General features: G+C 44.0%; 2 protein-coding genes and 1 long non-coding RNA gene across 11 annotated transcripts; 2 read left to right on the top strand and 1 right to left on the bottom strand.

Annotated features, from left to right (window-relative positions):
* The first annotated feature begins 316 nt into the window (after positions 1-316).
* LOC6542973 (mRNA cap guanine-N7 methyltransferase) lies at positions 317-4454 on the top strand. 6 transcript variants are annotated; one of them, XM_026979368.1, is made up of 5 exons: positions 317-487; positions 2250-2730; positions 2796-2865; positions 3298-3723; positions 4050-4454. In XM_026979368.1, exons 1-5 carry the CDS (start codon positions 470-472, stop codon positions 4252-4254), a joined length of 1200 nt encoding a protein of 399 aa, XP_026835169.1. In that variant the 5' UTR covers positions 317-469; the 3' UTR covers positions 4255-4454. The 6 variants fall into 6 exon arrangements, with proteins under 6 accessions (XP_026835169.1, XP_001969073.2, XP_026835168.1 ...); XM_001969037.3 differs by having other exon boundaries at positions 4024-4454; XM_026979367.1 differs by having other exon boundaries at positions 2796-2907.
* Positions 4455-6401: 1947 nt separating this feature from the next.
* LOC113564073 lies at positions 6402-7189 on the bottom strand. Its single transcript, XR_003407767.1, has 2 exons — positions 7044-7189; positions 6402-6980 (listed from the first exon to the last, which is right to left on the bottom strand). It is a non-coding gene; the product is annotated as an uncharacterized LOC113564073 (long non-coding RNA).
* A 780-nt stretch (positions 7190-7969) lies between these two features.
* On the top strand, positions 7970-12555 carry LOC6542313. Of its 4 annotated transcripts, XM_026978413.1 has the most exons (5): positions 9606-9622; positions 9834-10474; positions 10552-10714; positions 11036-11342; positions 11446-12555. In XM_026978413.1, the coding sequence occupies exons 2-5, from the start codon at positions 10367-10369 to the stop codon at positions 12266-12268; spliced, it is 1401 nt and encodes a 466-aa protein (XP_026834214.1). In that variant the 5' UTR covers positions 9606-9622; positions 9834-10366; the 3' UTR covers positions 12269-12555. The 4 variants fall into 4 exon arrangements, with proteins under 4 accessions (XP_026834215.1, XP_015015057.1, XP_026834214.1 ...); XM_026978414.1 differs by lacking the exons at positions 9606-9622; positions 9834-10474 and adding an exon at positions 7970-7996; XM_015159571.2 differs by lacking the exons at positions 9606-9622; positions 9834-10474 and adding an exon at positions 8358-8580.
* Positions 12556-15246: the final 2691 nt, after the last annotated feature.

Below are 15246 nucleotides of genomic sequence, written 5' to 3'. Positions count from 1 at the left end.
AAACTGACCATGAAACGAGAGCACAGCACGCCCCAAGGTGTTGGAGCAGGCGAAGTGACAAATCGACGTCCCGTCCCCGGCCAAAAAGAAAAAAGAAAAAAAATTCTAAAAATGTAAAGCACTGGCTGCCAACACCCTGGCCACGAATGCCAGCGAACCACAGCCGTCAGCAGCAGCACCACCACCGAAAACCAAGCCACCTCTATTAGCCACGATGATCCGGGGCTGGGATCGCGGTTCAGTGCTCTCGGCTTGGGCAGAAGCACAGCTCGGGTTGGAGTTCAGATAAATACGGATCCATCGGCTTCGACCACATCATTCGCGGTCTGTCGCCAGCTCGAGAAGCTTTGGCTCGTTGTGATACAGTGTGAAAGGATACCTCGGCTTCACCCCCAAATTGGAAAGGCACAACGCGTGCCAGGTGCTAAATTTGTGATCGATTCGGTGGAGCAGCTGAAGAGGCAACAACATGCGTGCTATAATGTTGGTGAGTTCGAACCTGAGGAATTCCACAAAGGACTGGTTTAAGACTTAAACCTTCAGAAAATCATTAGTGGTGATATAATTTTCGGGATATCTTGTAGTTTACATCCACAGGATGTTTCCATAGTTTGATACCTCAGAGGTATCCTTTATATCTGAACAGAATTAGGAACAGGGAAACTAGCCAGTTTTAAAGTGGGGTTCCCTTAATATTAATGCCAATTTTTCTTTTGAAATTGAAATGTTAAAAATAAATTGTAATTTAAATTTAAATTAATGCGGACTTGATTTTTGAAAATTTTTTCTGTAAGTGATGATCCTTAATATTTACTCAACGAACTTTAAACGTTAATATATTTGAAGTACTCTCAAAAACATAGTATATTTTGATAAAAAGAGATTTTATTGACTATTATTGCAAATACAATATAATGTTGTATCATAAAATCTCATATACACCTATTTTGAATTAATTTGAAGAGCCTGCTCCCTTTTATATCAATATACCCTCACATCTTTTTAAAAGCCGTTTTTAAATGGAGCATAAATCAGAATCTGACAATTATTGTTTTCCTTTGAAAAGAGATTTCTTATAGCAATAGTTTGATTCATATTCATCCCCTGCCAACTCAGCTCTGCTTAATCGTGTGACTCAAAACTTATTCTGACCCCGAAAAAGTCTTATGCAACTTTCGTAGAACCCATTATGCAACCCCCGAAATATAACGATTATGTATGCAAATTTGGACAGACCAAAAAAAAAAAGCAATATCTAGTGGAGCCCATTCATACGTTTTAGATGGCAACGACCGGCGTACAGAAAACTATTTGCCACATTCATATACTCACCTTTCGGTACTCGCTCGAAATATAATTATTCTAATGAAGTTGGCCGGAGTCAGTGACAAGTCACGTCGATCCATTCCCCACATGCCAAAGCCAACACCATCGGCCTGGCCGGAAGTTGTTCCTGATGCTTGGCTAACAAAGCGTGGCGGCCAGCTAGCAAAATATTTTCCATGATTAACTCTGCCCGGGCTGGTCATTCTCGATTTTTTCGGCCTCAGCGTATACCGCTCGAGTTATGATTCCGATTCCAATGCAGAGCCCAAAATCTGATTCATGCAGCCATGAGCCGGGCTCGGAAATGATGTCAATGCTATGTGGCCAACCCCGAGTACTTGGCTACTTGGCTACTTGGTGCCGAGCCACATACTTCTGGCATGGCCCAAAATCCATTGCATAATCGGTGGGGGAGCTGATCATATTTCACGCCGACTGGCCACACGCTGTTGTCGTCCGTTTTATTGGTGCTCATCTGTGGGCGGAGGGCGCCTGGCCTGGCTCTGAGCCCTCCTCAATTACGCTCGGAGGCTGCCGCGGAGCACTCTGTTTTGGCCCAGTTGGCTGCTGAACCGTGAGATATGCATTGGCTGGCTGATTCCCCGGCTTAGTCCATTGCGATAGGCCGGGCACTCAGCGGCAATTAAAGCCAATCAGCTAATGGCGATCGCGCTCCCTTTTAGTTTTCCATGCGCCAAATTACCTTTTGCCCATAGAACATATCTGCCTAATTGAGTGCTTCGAAAGGCTCTTATCAGTGGCTTCAACATCGAATCAACAAATTGTGTTTTGCTGGCAGCATTTTCTCCTATGTTTATTATCTCATCTCATCTAATATCTCTAACAATATACATATGTATAAGAGCTACATTATAAAAAGACGAAACTAAATATACATTGTGCTACGCATATATCCGTATTAGATATCCTGTCTGGCGCTGCTCGTCTGTGTCCAGGCAGCGGTGCCAGGACCGGAAGCTCGTTCCGGTGGAAGCCCCAAGGACGAGCAGCTGGCTACAGCGAGCGTGGGAATCCTGGACTCCGTGCTCCGAGGCAAGAGCCGCCAGTCGCGATGCGTGAGGTGCTACGAGGATCGGGATCGAGATCGGTACTACAGCGGATACTCCAGTCGAACGGGCGACGATGTGCGAGGTAGTGCCTGGTACTACTCCGGCTACGATGATCGCAGCAGGGATCGGGACTACGATCGCTACTACGACCGCTCCCGTTATTACGATGATCGCTATACTCCGAGGTCCTACGATCGCTACGAGGGTCGTGGCTACGATGACTATAGAAGGGGTTCTGGTTATGGAGGATCCTACGATCGGGAACGCGGATATGGATACGACAACCGGGATCGCTACTACAGTGGGGATCGCTACAGCGAGGGCTCTTCCAGAGGTATGTACATGTTTTTCAATTCCAAGAGTTACCGATCGAAAAATCCTCCTTAATAACCCTTTTAGATCGCTACTACGATCGCTCGAGGACGGGCGGCTATGATCGCTACGATCCGTACGATCGCTACTATTCCAGGTATGATTTTCGCAACTATCGCCCTTGGGATGAAACCTACAGGTATCGTCGCACTCTTTTTTGTTTATACATCCATGTTGTCAGCTATCTGTGTATCTCTACGCCTCCTATCTCTGAGTTCCTTTTGTTTTTACTCTCTACTTTCATACAACAACTCAACAACACGCAAACAACAACTACCACACCAACAACATGTACAACTACAACATGAACAATACACCACACAACTCCAACAACTGCAACAACAACACTGTGGACACTGCGGATGTTCCACGGCTGGCAACTCCAATCGTAAAAACAAATCCGAAATGCACTCCAACAACTGCAAATGCACTCACTAACTTCCGCCCGAAAATCCCGTATCCGCCCCGTTGGCTGCCAACCGACTACCGCTTCCGTTTCCGCTTGCCCAACAACTTTGATCGGCACCAGGGGACAGTCCGGTTTCGATAACTCCGGCCGGGGCTATTACTTTGCCACCGACGAGGATGAAAGCGATAGGAATCGGGGATATGGCTACACCTACTCCCGACCCTCCTCCTCAATGAGTTCGCCCTGCGGACGCATCTCCGGAAATTGTCCCCATGCCGGTGGCTTCAAGGTCACCTCACCTGCCATTGGAAGCGACAGTTCGCGAGTGGGCGGCCACACCAATGTCCTGGGCTCGGATGGAGGTGCTGGCAGTTGGACTTATTTGGGGGATCAGGACAAGGTCGGAGGGAGCAGCAGCGGTAGCAGCGGAGGAAGCAGCAGCAGCAGCGGCAGCGGCAGTAGCAGCAGTAGCGGATCAAGCGGCAGCGGCAGCGGCGGCAGTCGGGAGCGGGAACGGGAACGGGACAGGGAGCGGGATGCACAGAGGTAAGTTGCAGTGGGTGCTGCCCCTGCAACAGCATCGTCCATGCACTCAGACAAATAAAGTGGCCTTGCGAATAGGAAATTCAGTTACACTGAGCACGCAATTATTCTGAGAAATAGTATTGCCATTATACGGTTTTGTTTTATTTTTCTAAATTCAACTTTTCCGCCACTTTTCTCAGAATAATTACCTTGAGGTAGAAGAATTCTTGTACCCATGAGGTTATTTATTTGCTACTGAGTGCACCCACAGTTGTTCCCCGCACGGAATCGGATTCGGAATCGGTCACGGCATTAAGATAGGCTTGCCCTCTTGTCGCCCCTTGTAGCTCTTCCTATGGTGGCCGACCACGTCCTCTAGGCGTTAGCTATCTGCTCGAACGGGACGCGGATACTCCGTCGGATGGCCCAGGAAACACGGCGAATGCCGCCGGAAATGGTGGAAGTAATGGTGGTGGTGCTGCGGGTCAGAGCATGCCCATCCCAGCTGCCCAGACAGCTGCCGAGGGAAGTTCCGGCGCAGCTGAGCAGTAACTGGACAAGGACGCAGAAGCACATCCAAATCCGAATCCAGGGACGGATGCGGTGCAGGGACTGGGAGAGACACCCGCCCGGTGGGCGTGGCTGGGCTTTGTGTAACCTACCGTCCGTATTTATGTGTAATTGTAAGCTAAGTCTCCAAAGAAACTATTTATGTGTGGCACAGCTTTGCTCAAATAAACCATTTTCAAAGATCCTCAATAAGTAATTTTCTTTGAAGGAAATTGAAACAAAGCGACGATTTTCATTGGAAACAGAGTTCACTTTATTGTTCAAGTTTTTAGTGCTTAATTAGGAGGTAATACATTCACTTCTCATTTTATTGAGTAACTTCTTTTGAGGAGACCCAGAGCTTGACTTAAAAAATAAAAAACAGAGAAAAAACAAACAAGCAAAAGAATAACAATATTTATAGATAAATAAACAAACCGGAGGAAAACAATAATATTGATAAACATAAAAAAAATCAGAAAAAATAAAATTGATGACTCAAAATAAATAAATATAAAATCCATTGAAATCAAACAATGTAAATAAATTTAAAAGAATCTAAAGATTCGTTTGTACAATAAATATAAAAAAAAAAAAATAATAATAATAACAAAGCTAAAAAAAAAAAAAATGGTAATTAAAAAAAAGTATATATAATAGTGGAAAAAAATTATATGGAAACAAAATCAGAACGAAAAATATTTATTACCAAATAATTATTTCATAAAATAAACTTATCTCCTAAATAAAATTAAAAAAAGGATATAAGATATAATAAAATTTGACTACACAGAATAAAACCTAACATTTTTAAATAATTCAACGTACTACAAAAAATGTAATTATCATAAAAAATAAACATTTTAAAATTTACAGCGAACTAATACAAAATAATGAATATAATTACTCAGCCTATAAAACGATATATACAAATATAAGATAAACATACAATAATAACAAGTAAAATCATAAATTAAGTTAACATAACAAAATAATACTCGGTAATGAAATTATAAACAAAGAATAAAAAATTTTTTAAATAAAATTAAAATAAAATAAACTAAAATCATAAATTAAGTTAACATAACAAAATAATACTCGGTTTTGAAATTAGAAACAGAGAATAAAATAATTTTTAAACATAATAAAATAAAGTAAAATCATAAATTAAGTTAACATAACAAAATAATACTCGGTAATGAAATTATAAACCAAGAATAATATTAATACTATGAACAAAAAACAATTATTAAACAAAAACAATAAATAATTAAAAAAATAAACATATAATTCTATATTATACAACATATACAAAATGTACAGCGAGAAAAAAATAATCAAATGAATATATAAAAAATATATAAATTTATTGAAATATATATAAATAAACTATAACTTATATATTGGGTGAAAAAAGAGAACTCAAAAGAAAATAACAAACAACAATACAAAAAAAAAAAAAACAAAAAAATTTAAAAAACAATACGATGAAATTATTTTCAAAAAATAAATTAAAATAAATGAGAACATAAATTATAAGAATAACATATATAAATAATAAAAGAAAACACTTACCAAATCCAAAATTATGAATCTTAAAAAATCAAAAGCCGGTATATTTTAATGAAATAAATAAAACTGAAATAAAAAGTTTTTAAACAAATGTAACAATGAAAATGTAAAACTCAAGGGCCCTCGCGTATACAAAATTTATAAAAATATTCACTGCAACAAAAACACGCCTTGCTATTGGCAATATACATTGAGTAAGCTTTCCTAAATGTTTTCCTTTTACTTAAAAATTTAATGAAATGGAAACCTTAGTCAGGGATATTGTTAGACCAACAAATTTATAGCTTTAAAATTTGTTTAACAAAAAACATTAACACAACAAAAAATAAGCAAACTAGGAAACTAAAAAGGCACGAATAAATTTAAATCTAAGCTTCGTTTTTAAGCCTGGAAAATATATTGGTATTCAATGTTGGAAGATGCTATTTTGTTGATAGTTGCGTTGATCATCGTGAAAACGTTCAATTGTTGATCGCTTATTTTTAAGAAATATTCCAAGTTTGCTTGGAAGCGCTACCATCGTGGCAATTTGTTTACGCATTTGGATTTCTTATTGGGATCAAGATAATTTCCGGATCTGATGTGGTATTATATGTAGTAATTCAGCCTGGGTAACGAAAATTGCTGAAGTCGACGGTGTATCAATCAAATGATTGTCAGTTTCGAATTTTTGTTGTTTGATTGAATGTTTTAATTTTTGAATAGTTCCATGAGCGCGTGACTTTTTTTGTTGTCATTCCTAAGTAATTTTGTCATTTGTCCAGTGTCAAAAAAATTCTGTAGTTATTTATATATTTATGTAGTTATCATATTTTTGAGCTGGTTTTCTTGATTAATAGCTTTGCATTAGCAGGATAAACTTGAATACCAGTTGTATTTTAGTTCCAGCTGCTTTTATCGTAATATACTTTCGAGAATATTAAAATACATTATTTATACGTCAATTGTATTTTTCTAGCTGTGCTTCTTGATTGATATCTTTCTATTAGCAGGATAAACTTGAATACCAGTTGTATTTTAGTTCAAGCTGCTTTTATCGTAATGTACTTTCGATTTGTGGATGTATAATATTTCAATACATTTTTATCTTTAAATATTTCTGTCGATTGCTTTGTACAATAGCTCAGTGCTTCTACAGTTGTACTTAAGTAGTATTTCTGCGAAAGGGAAACAAGCTGCTGTACTTTCTCGATCGATTATTTCCCAAATTGAGCACTTACAGATTTCCATGGGATTGCCTCGCAATGTGTTAATTATCTTTAATTGAACTTTATCTAACGGCTAAGGCCGCCACAACAACAGTGGCGGCTCAGCGATCTTGGGATCGAGGTCGTAACTCTACGGCACTTTTCACTGGACTGTGCCGCAATGCCGATCGGATCGGTCTTTTATACTGTGCCAAATGGAAAAGCCACCACCATAGCACCACCATGGAATACTTTCGCATGACGCAGGCGTGCCGGCAGAGGGGGAATCCAGCAGTCTGGGATGGGGGTTACGATTCTGGATACTGGGAAGCAAGAACCGGGTGCGTGCCGCTGGGCCATAACAATAATAAAACGAGGGTTAGGCCCAAGGAATGAATCGAATTGAAAATGCTTATTTCATTTTTATGCTGGTATGTCGGCACTGTCACCGCGATCGCCTCACTTCTTGGCTCTGGGATTCCGATTCTCGGTGGAGGGTTACCGGGTTAAGTCACCCCCGGCTCGAACCACTCCGCTTGTGGGAACCGAACTGATCTAGTGCTACCAGTTGAGTGCATTGTAATTAGTCAAGATTTCGCTGGGCTCACTCACGCTTTCTCACGCTCCTGGGGGTATCTTTCGGTCTATTGGTCCTTTGGCGAAAATCCACCCGAGAAAGGTGTTACACCCAACTGTTTTCTCAAGGAACAGATAACAAAGCACTTGGATTCGGATTTGGATGTGGATGGGGGGTATTCGTATTGGGGTAGTTTTTGGGCTGCTCCTGTGCCAGTTTGGTGGCTACTGGTAGTTCAGTTATGCTGGTTGCGTTTAATTTCACTTGGGACTCTTGTGGGATCATCAATTGGTGGCATGACATGATTTGACTACTGACAGCATGCGGGCTGGGAATGAGCCAAAGGTGCAGCTGCTCCTTTGAAAATCCAGAAGGAGATGTTGCAGTACTTAATTGGATTCAATAATTGGTTAGTACAGTATTACATCTTTTTGTGATCAAAAAATTAAGCTGGATTTAAAGTCCCACATTCCCTACCAATATATTAATTTTAAATTTAATTTTTAAATATAATTCCTGAAATTCAAGAAAGAGAAAATAGGCGGCTTTCAATCGTAAATGTTGTGCTATTTGTCACCATACCAACTGAAATAATAGTTGTTTAATCGCATCTCTTTTATCCACAAAAGTGTTCGTTAAAAGAGAATCCACCGGCTATTGCTCGGTGAAACACTCCAACTCTCCAAAACTGTAAAACACACAATGCATGCACATGCTGTATGTACATAGGTGCGTATCAATTCCGATGATAGCACATCTTATCAATGGAACCGAGCTGATAAAAGCGAGAACTCAACGGCAGGCAGGCGCATTGGGGCTCAGTTCAGTTCCACTTCGTTTGGACTGTAGTTCGGTGTTTTTTGTTTCGCGATTTTCCGGTTAATCGGGAAAATGCGTATACCTGCCTTCTGGCATCGTCCCAGAGTGGCGCATTTCGCCATTCTGATCTTTCTCGTATATGTTTTCCTTCTCTTCAGCTATAAATTCCTACAAGTGAGTGTGACAAATTAGCTGCATTCTATTAGCTACAAATTGACCTTGTCAAAACACATCCGGTCCTCCTTAAAGTACTTAATGGTTTGAATAATTAATATTTCGCCTTTCGTAGAACGACTTTGAAGAAATACCTAAACAAATTCGTTGTTTTCATTCGAATAAGTTGTGAAAATAAGTGAACAGTGCGGCAAGTGCTATGGTGTATGGCTATGAATAATATGGCTGTTCATAAATATAAAAAATGTTGCACCAAAGGATTCGCGTTCAAGGGACTTTATCAAATTGTTCTTCGAGCTGCATATGCTGAAGCAACCAATGTAAAAAGTATTATGAGATTCCACTAGTTCACTAGTTGGACCCACTGTGCCGGAATTATTTTTAAAGCAGCATCAAATGGTCAACGCCTCCGTTCAGTTTCGATTCCCTGCCCATGACGAATGTATAAAAAGCGGCAATTATACATAAACATGTGTCCGAATAAAAGGAAGGCGCTTTGTGTGTGCCATGCTTCTATGTATAATTGATATATTTTCATTCTCAATAATAAAAGTGGAGGATGTTGGCCGTATTAACTTAAAAATAGCATGGAATAGCGACGCTGACTCACTCGGAGCGGCAGACATGGACATGGACACTCCAATCGTGAGACAAGCGTACAATTTATTAAGTCCCCCACCACCCCCACCATCACCACCCACTTTTGGGGGCCTGGAGTACTTTTACAAGGCTCTCGAAGCTCTGCCGCCGCGCTGCTGCTGCGCAGCCGCTGCGCTGCCGGCGGGTGCCGCCATTTGATGACAGCGTTTGTGGACTGAGGCGCCAGTTTGATGCGAGGCGTGCGTTGATTAACTTGTTGCATTCGCGTCCTGGAGAAAAGCGGAAAAGCGTAATCGGGGAAAGCGCTTTCCCCGCCCACATCGTCAGTGCACTGCGGAAAAAAAGCCATGGGAACTGATTTACTCGACAGAAAATGGCTTAGAACTGTGATATAGCTATCTAAACGAATATATAGACCTGCTGTTTCATATTAGTTCATACCGTATGAAAAAGATTACAAATTTCAAATTCTATGCTTTTAGTATCAGCATTGGATATCTATAGAATTGATAAATAAAATCAGCTTTGTAACTTTTATAATTTTTTATTTTCCAAAGATAAGTAGTAAAATGAAGATGTCTCGAGCATCTTTCTTCTATTTAAATAAAGCCTTTGATAATTTGGCACTCAGTTGTGATCTGTTGTTCTGTTAGAAAATTTCAAGGTGGACCTGTGGGACTAAGACCATATAATTTATAGCTCTATCGGGCAGAGTGCTCTTCTTTCTGCCAGTGTGAATGAGCCATAATTATTTGCGTATTGCGGGGCGCCAAGTGAACTTGTGGCTGGGTCGGTCAGTGGTGCCAAGGTGGTGTAGTGGTGTGGTGGTGGCCAAAGAACGCCGAGGACGGGTGGCAGTCGATGGTGATGACACTGGAGGGACGGCCCCACAGCCAGGCAGCAACAACCACAAGCTCGTGCTATCGCTAATCGATGGCTGGCCATCAAGAAAGCTAAGCAAATAAGCAACAGGAGCCGCTTGGGGTTGACTGCAGACGGCAAGCCGGGCCCCAAGTCCGAGAATCAGAAGAGCCGAGACCCAAGACGTCGGCAGCTCAGTCGACGGTAGCGCCACGCCACGCCACGCGCCGCGCCGCGCAGCTAGAAAATAAATAAACAGTTTTAGTTGCCGTCGGCGATTCCTGAGGAGCGGAGTCCCTGCCGCAGTGTTGTTCCCGCTCGAGACATGCTGGCCGCCCCGGAGAACCGCTTCCAGCATGTGTACTTCGCGCTATCCGCCCTGGTGGCCAGCGCCATGCTCGTCCTGGTCTACATCTCCATGCGCTCGAGCCTTGTGAGTGCAGCGGATGCCTCTTGTCCTGCAGCGATCCTGTGACTCATGACTCTTCTTTCCTGGTTCTTTTCTTGCAGAACGAGCGGCTCCGCGAGGATCTGGCCAAGGCGCAGCGACAGCTGATCTTCGGGAGGCCCAATCCGCACTGGGACTACACCAACAGTTGGCGCCGGATTGGGAACACCACGCTGAGGCATGAGATTTACTCGGCGTACTTCGATGCCAGGACGGATATCGTAGGTGAGATTGCGTCGACGGTTGGTACATTTTACTGAGCGTATTCTTCATGGAACATACAGTGGAGCACCTAGAATTTATATAAATGTGTACGCTTTCAGAGGGTTCTATAATTTAGGTCATACATTTTTTATTTCGTTATTTATACATACTCATGAGCGTCTGACTGCCTTTTTATTTTTGATTATACACTTTACATATTTGAATCTTAGTTTTGTTTGTATTGATTTTATGAAAAGCACACTGCCATAAAAGCAATCCAACCACCATCATAACCATCATTGTTATATAAATTGAAATTTGAATTGCTTTCTATTTCCACAGGTAATGTCCGCATGGACGAGGAGCAGATGACCATTGGATCGCTGCGCATCTTCGCCATTCTGCCGGAGCGTCTGCGCGACTCCTCGATAAACTGCATCGTGCGCTTCTCGGACTTCTCTAGCCAGGAGATCAAGGCCGAGGAGGCGGGGCCCATGCACGATGTGCACAACAACACCTTTGCGGCCTGGAGCATCATGTGTCCGCTGCACGCCTCCCGCCGCTCCGCCATGCGCCTTCCCCAGGCGGTGGCCTTGGCTTACGCGTCCAATCGACTCAGCCATCTAAGTCCCACCTTTATTCAGATCAGGTGCGTCCACTGCCTAAGAGGATCTTTATGTAATACCTAATTATAAGCTAGCTCCAAGTTTAAAGGGTTCAAAATTTAACCCGTTTCCCATTTATTGGCACAGCTATCCCCGCAACATGACCAACATGTTTGGGCGATCTCGTCCCACAATCTCCGTGTGCGTGGGTCCCCTGCACGAGAACTACTCGAACGTGCTCCGGCTGGTGGAGTTCGTGGAGATGTACCGCCTGCAGGGTGCCACCCACTTCTACTTCTACTACGTGGAGGCCAGCGAGGAGGTGCGTCGCGTTCTGGTCCACTACCAGCGGATGGGTCTGGCCGATGTGTTCGAGTGGAATGTGCAGGCCCATATGCAGGATGTCCACTACGCCGGCATCGTGGCGCAGTTCAACGACTGTGTCTACCGGGCCAATGTGGTGGACAACTTCCGGTACGCGGCAGTGGTGGACCTGGACGAGGTGGTGATGCCACTGAAGCACAACACCCTGGCGGACTACCTGCGCCAGTGCGACGAGGGCCGCACCGCGGGCTTCGTCTTCCGCAACGTATTCTTCCACCGGCGAGACAGTAACGACACCTTCAACGCCCCCAGCCACGTCCTCAACCGGCTGCTCTACACCCAGTCGAAGGTGCGGCGAACGCTGGAGGTGCTGCCCGCCTACATACGGAGCAAGGTGGTGGTGAACACCAGGGCCATTGTGGAGATGGGCAACCACCAGGTGTACCGCTCCGCGCCCGGATACGCCGATCATGTGGTGCATCCCACGGTGGGACTACTGTTCCACTACCGCGACAAGTGCATCAACTGCAAGATGGTGCTGATCGTCGACTATACGGCCCGGAGATTTGGCTCGCTGCTCTTCGACCGAGTGGACAACACGTGCCTGGAGGTCTTTCTAAATCGCGGCATCTGCGATCTGGTGTAGCCCTATCTGCGAGAGACGCCCCCTAAAAAATACCACAGATCTCTCGGGTCAGTTGTGTTCGTGGCCTCAGACCGTCGACATGCTGAAGTTCTGCTCGCTGCGGAGGAGCAGGGAGCCGGCGATTGTGGCTCCCAAAGTGGCCAAGGGTGTACGACAAATTAGAATAAGTCCTAGCCGTTCCCATATAAGTGTTTTACCGTAATAAAATGTGCTTTAAGTGATTTGTGATGTAATCCAAAGTGTTTGGTTTCCATTTTTCCACACTTTCACGCCCCCACACCCAACCGACACCCACATCCACGCCCATTAGTCATCGCTGCGCCTGAAGGATGTCCCGCTGAACGACGCCCAACTGCTCCAAGTGCTCCACGCCCAGCGGGAGCGAGGACCTCTGATTTTGGCCCTGAGCAGGTGAGCAGCTCGGAAGGTCTTCTCGTTGCGGTGGGAACTCCCCCTTTTTCAATTTTAGTGCGGAAAATGCAGCGCAAGCTTGCCGGAAGTGCGGAACTCCCTACGAAAACCGTCAGGTGGTCGAAAACGGAACAACAGGTGAGCTACAGGTGGTGGGTGCCTGCTACTTCAGCGAGTCCAGTAGTTAACCGCATCCTGCTTGCCCTTACTAAAACCATGCAATATACTTTAATTGAATTAAGTATTAAGTTAGCATTACGGGCTTTAGCCCTAAGCGACTAAATTGGTTTCGGAAAAGTATAGCCACACAACGTCCTCCCCTAATTGCTGATACCATACAAATCGGGCCAGCCATTCAAATTCCATATCATGACAAGTATTCTCTGGGGGACTTTTATCGCAGCCGAAAAATCGCTGACCATAAAAGAGGTTCTACATTTTTAAGGGCGCCCCGGGGAGTGACGAATCAGCCCTTTTAGGATTGAAACACAATCGAGGTCATTTGAGAAACTCCTAATCAGTATGATATGATTGCAAATAGGCATTCTAATGCATTTTGTTTCGAGAAATAACTTGAAAGCCTTGTTCAATTAAATACATCACATTTTCGGTTTAGCATGTTAGTAGATTGTATTATTGTTGTATTACTTCTAAAATGAATAATCTTAGCATTTTGTTCATGCCCTTATACCTTGTAAGTTCGAAATGGCTAAACGGCTACAATAGCTGCTAATTACATTGCCTAAAAGAAAAGCTCATTTCTGCTATTCATAAAACATGCCACTGCATAAACGAAAACAAGTCCATAAACAGTTTAGTGGGAAAACAGCAGAGCGGAGAACGGAATAGCTCAGTCCCTCGCAAGTGGTATTGGAAAAATAATAGCTAACAGTACACGCCGGCCATTTCAGAGGGAACCCCTTTCAAGGAAATCTCCCTGCAACGCTCCCCACTCCACCCCCCTCCTGACAGCGCCTCTGGCCATCTGTTGGAGCTCGACGACGCGTCGATGACAATGACGCTGGCATTATGGGTTTACGGCGGAGTATGACAGACGGGGATGGGGAGACATGGGGGATAGTTCCCGGGAATGTGGGAATGGGGAGAGGGACGACCCCGACATCCAAGGAGGGGCGCAACGAGTGGTCACTGCCTAAGCTGGGGCGATCCATGCTGAATTTAAGTAGAAAATTTAAAACAAGTTAATTGTTGATATTTTTAGTACAGATATAACTTGATAATTCAATGAATTCCCCTTTGTTCAGAAGTACGCTCAAGTAAGTTTCTGTCAAATGGTATAGAAACAAGTGAACTTTCTTATTCTAAGTCAATTGAGCTCTGAAGTAATGCTGATAGAAGATAATACACATGATAAGAAATCTGGATATTCAAAACGTAGTTTAGCAAGACTAGCAATCACTATTAGCGCCTCTAAGAACCTCCTAGGCCACCCCATGACCATTTGCACCGCCACCCGCTATGTCGTCATCGTCATTCATCGACTGCCGCCACTCCAGACATATGGACATGTAGACATGTGTCTGTGACTGTCGACCAGTGACTGCACTGACTGTAGTGTGTGTGATATAGCCCCCATCCACTCAAGGCCCAGTTCCGTCCGATTCCATGGTAGGCCCAGCCTCAACTGCTGCCCTAAGCCAGATGCGCACATGCTGCGGCACAATGCACTGTCAATGATTGGATTCTTTTGTTCTGTTTGCGGGCCAGGCCTCCCAGTCCCCCTGCCGCTGCCCCTGCCCCGTCCCCGTCCCCACGCAAACTGACCCCCCGACCCTCGCTGTGCATTTGTGTGTGAATTTATGCATACAAATTTGAAAAATATCGGATCTGTGGTTCGTGCCCGCCGAACGTAGAACGCAAATCGGGGGAGCAACGACGACAAAGTCGCCGAGAATGTAGGAGTGGTGGGTGTACCGAACTTAGGATTCCCTAGAGTGTATGGCTTGGAGAGATAAAACATATTTGCATAATGTTCAAAGGCGAGAAATCTTAGTGTATAATCATGTACTGAAATGTAGTCCTCTGTTATAAAGGCATAACTGAAGTGCCTATTTTAATTATTTTTTATTTCCTTAGGGCACCAGATTGTAATAAATATATTTTCATTAATATTTTCTATGTATTCAGTGGATAAACGCCTCCTTGTCGTAGTTTAGTCTCCTCAGGAGATAACAACCAGATCTAGATAACTTTTTATCCACACTATGAATACAATTCTTTGTTTCGCCACTGCCCCTGCTGAGTTGCTCGTCGGATACACCCCCTCGACCTACGATTACTGGGTAGCGCCATGGCAAAACATCAACAAGTCACGGCTCTAAGCCGGCTACAACTACCACAACTACCAGTGCAAACAGCGACCAGTCCTCACCCACCACTCGACGTCGACGCTTACGCCGACGTCGGCAGAGGGACAGGCAGAGGCGGCGACTGCGCCAGAGGCAGCAACAAGTCACTAATCAACAGGCGACTTTTGCTCTCTGCTCTGCTGCTGCGGCTGCGGCGCTGCCTTCGCTCTGCTCGTGCTCTGCTTTTGCTCTGCTTTT

The sequence above is a fragment of the Drosophila erecta genome, unplaced genomic scaffold (assembly GCF_003286155.1).
Source record: "Drosophila erecta strain 14021-0224.00,06,07 unplaced genomic scaffold, DereRS2 tig00000055-arrow-pilon, whole genome shotgun sequence".
NCBI lineage: Eukaryota > Metazoa > Arthropoda > Insecta > Diptera > Drosophilidae > Drosophila > Drosophila erecta.
This window is presented reverse-complemented; position numbering and strand designations above follow the sequence as displayed.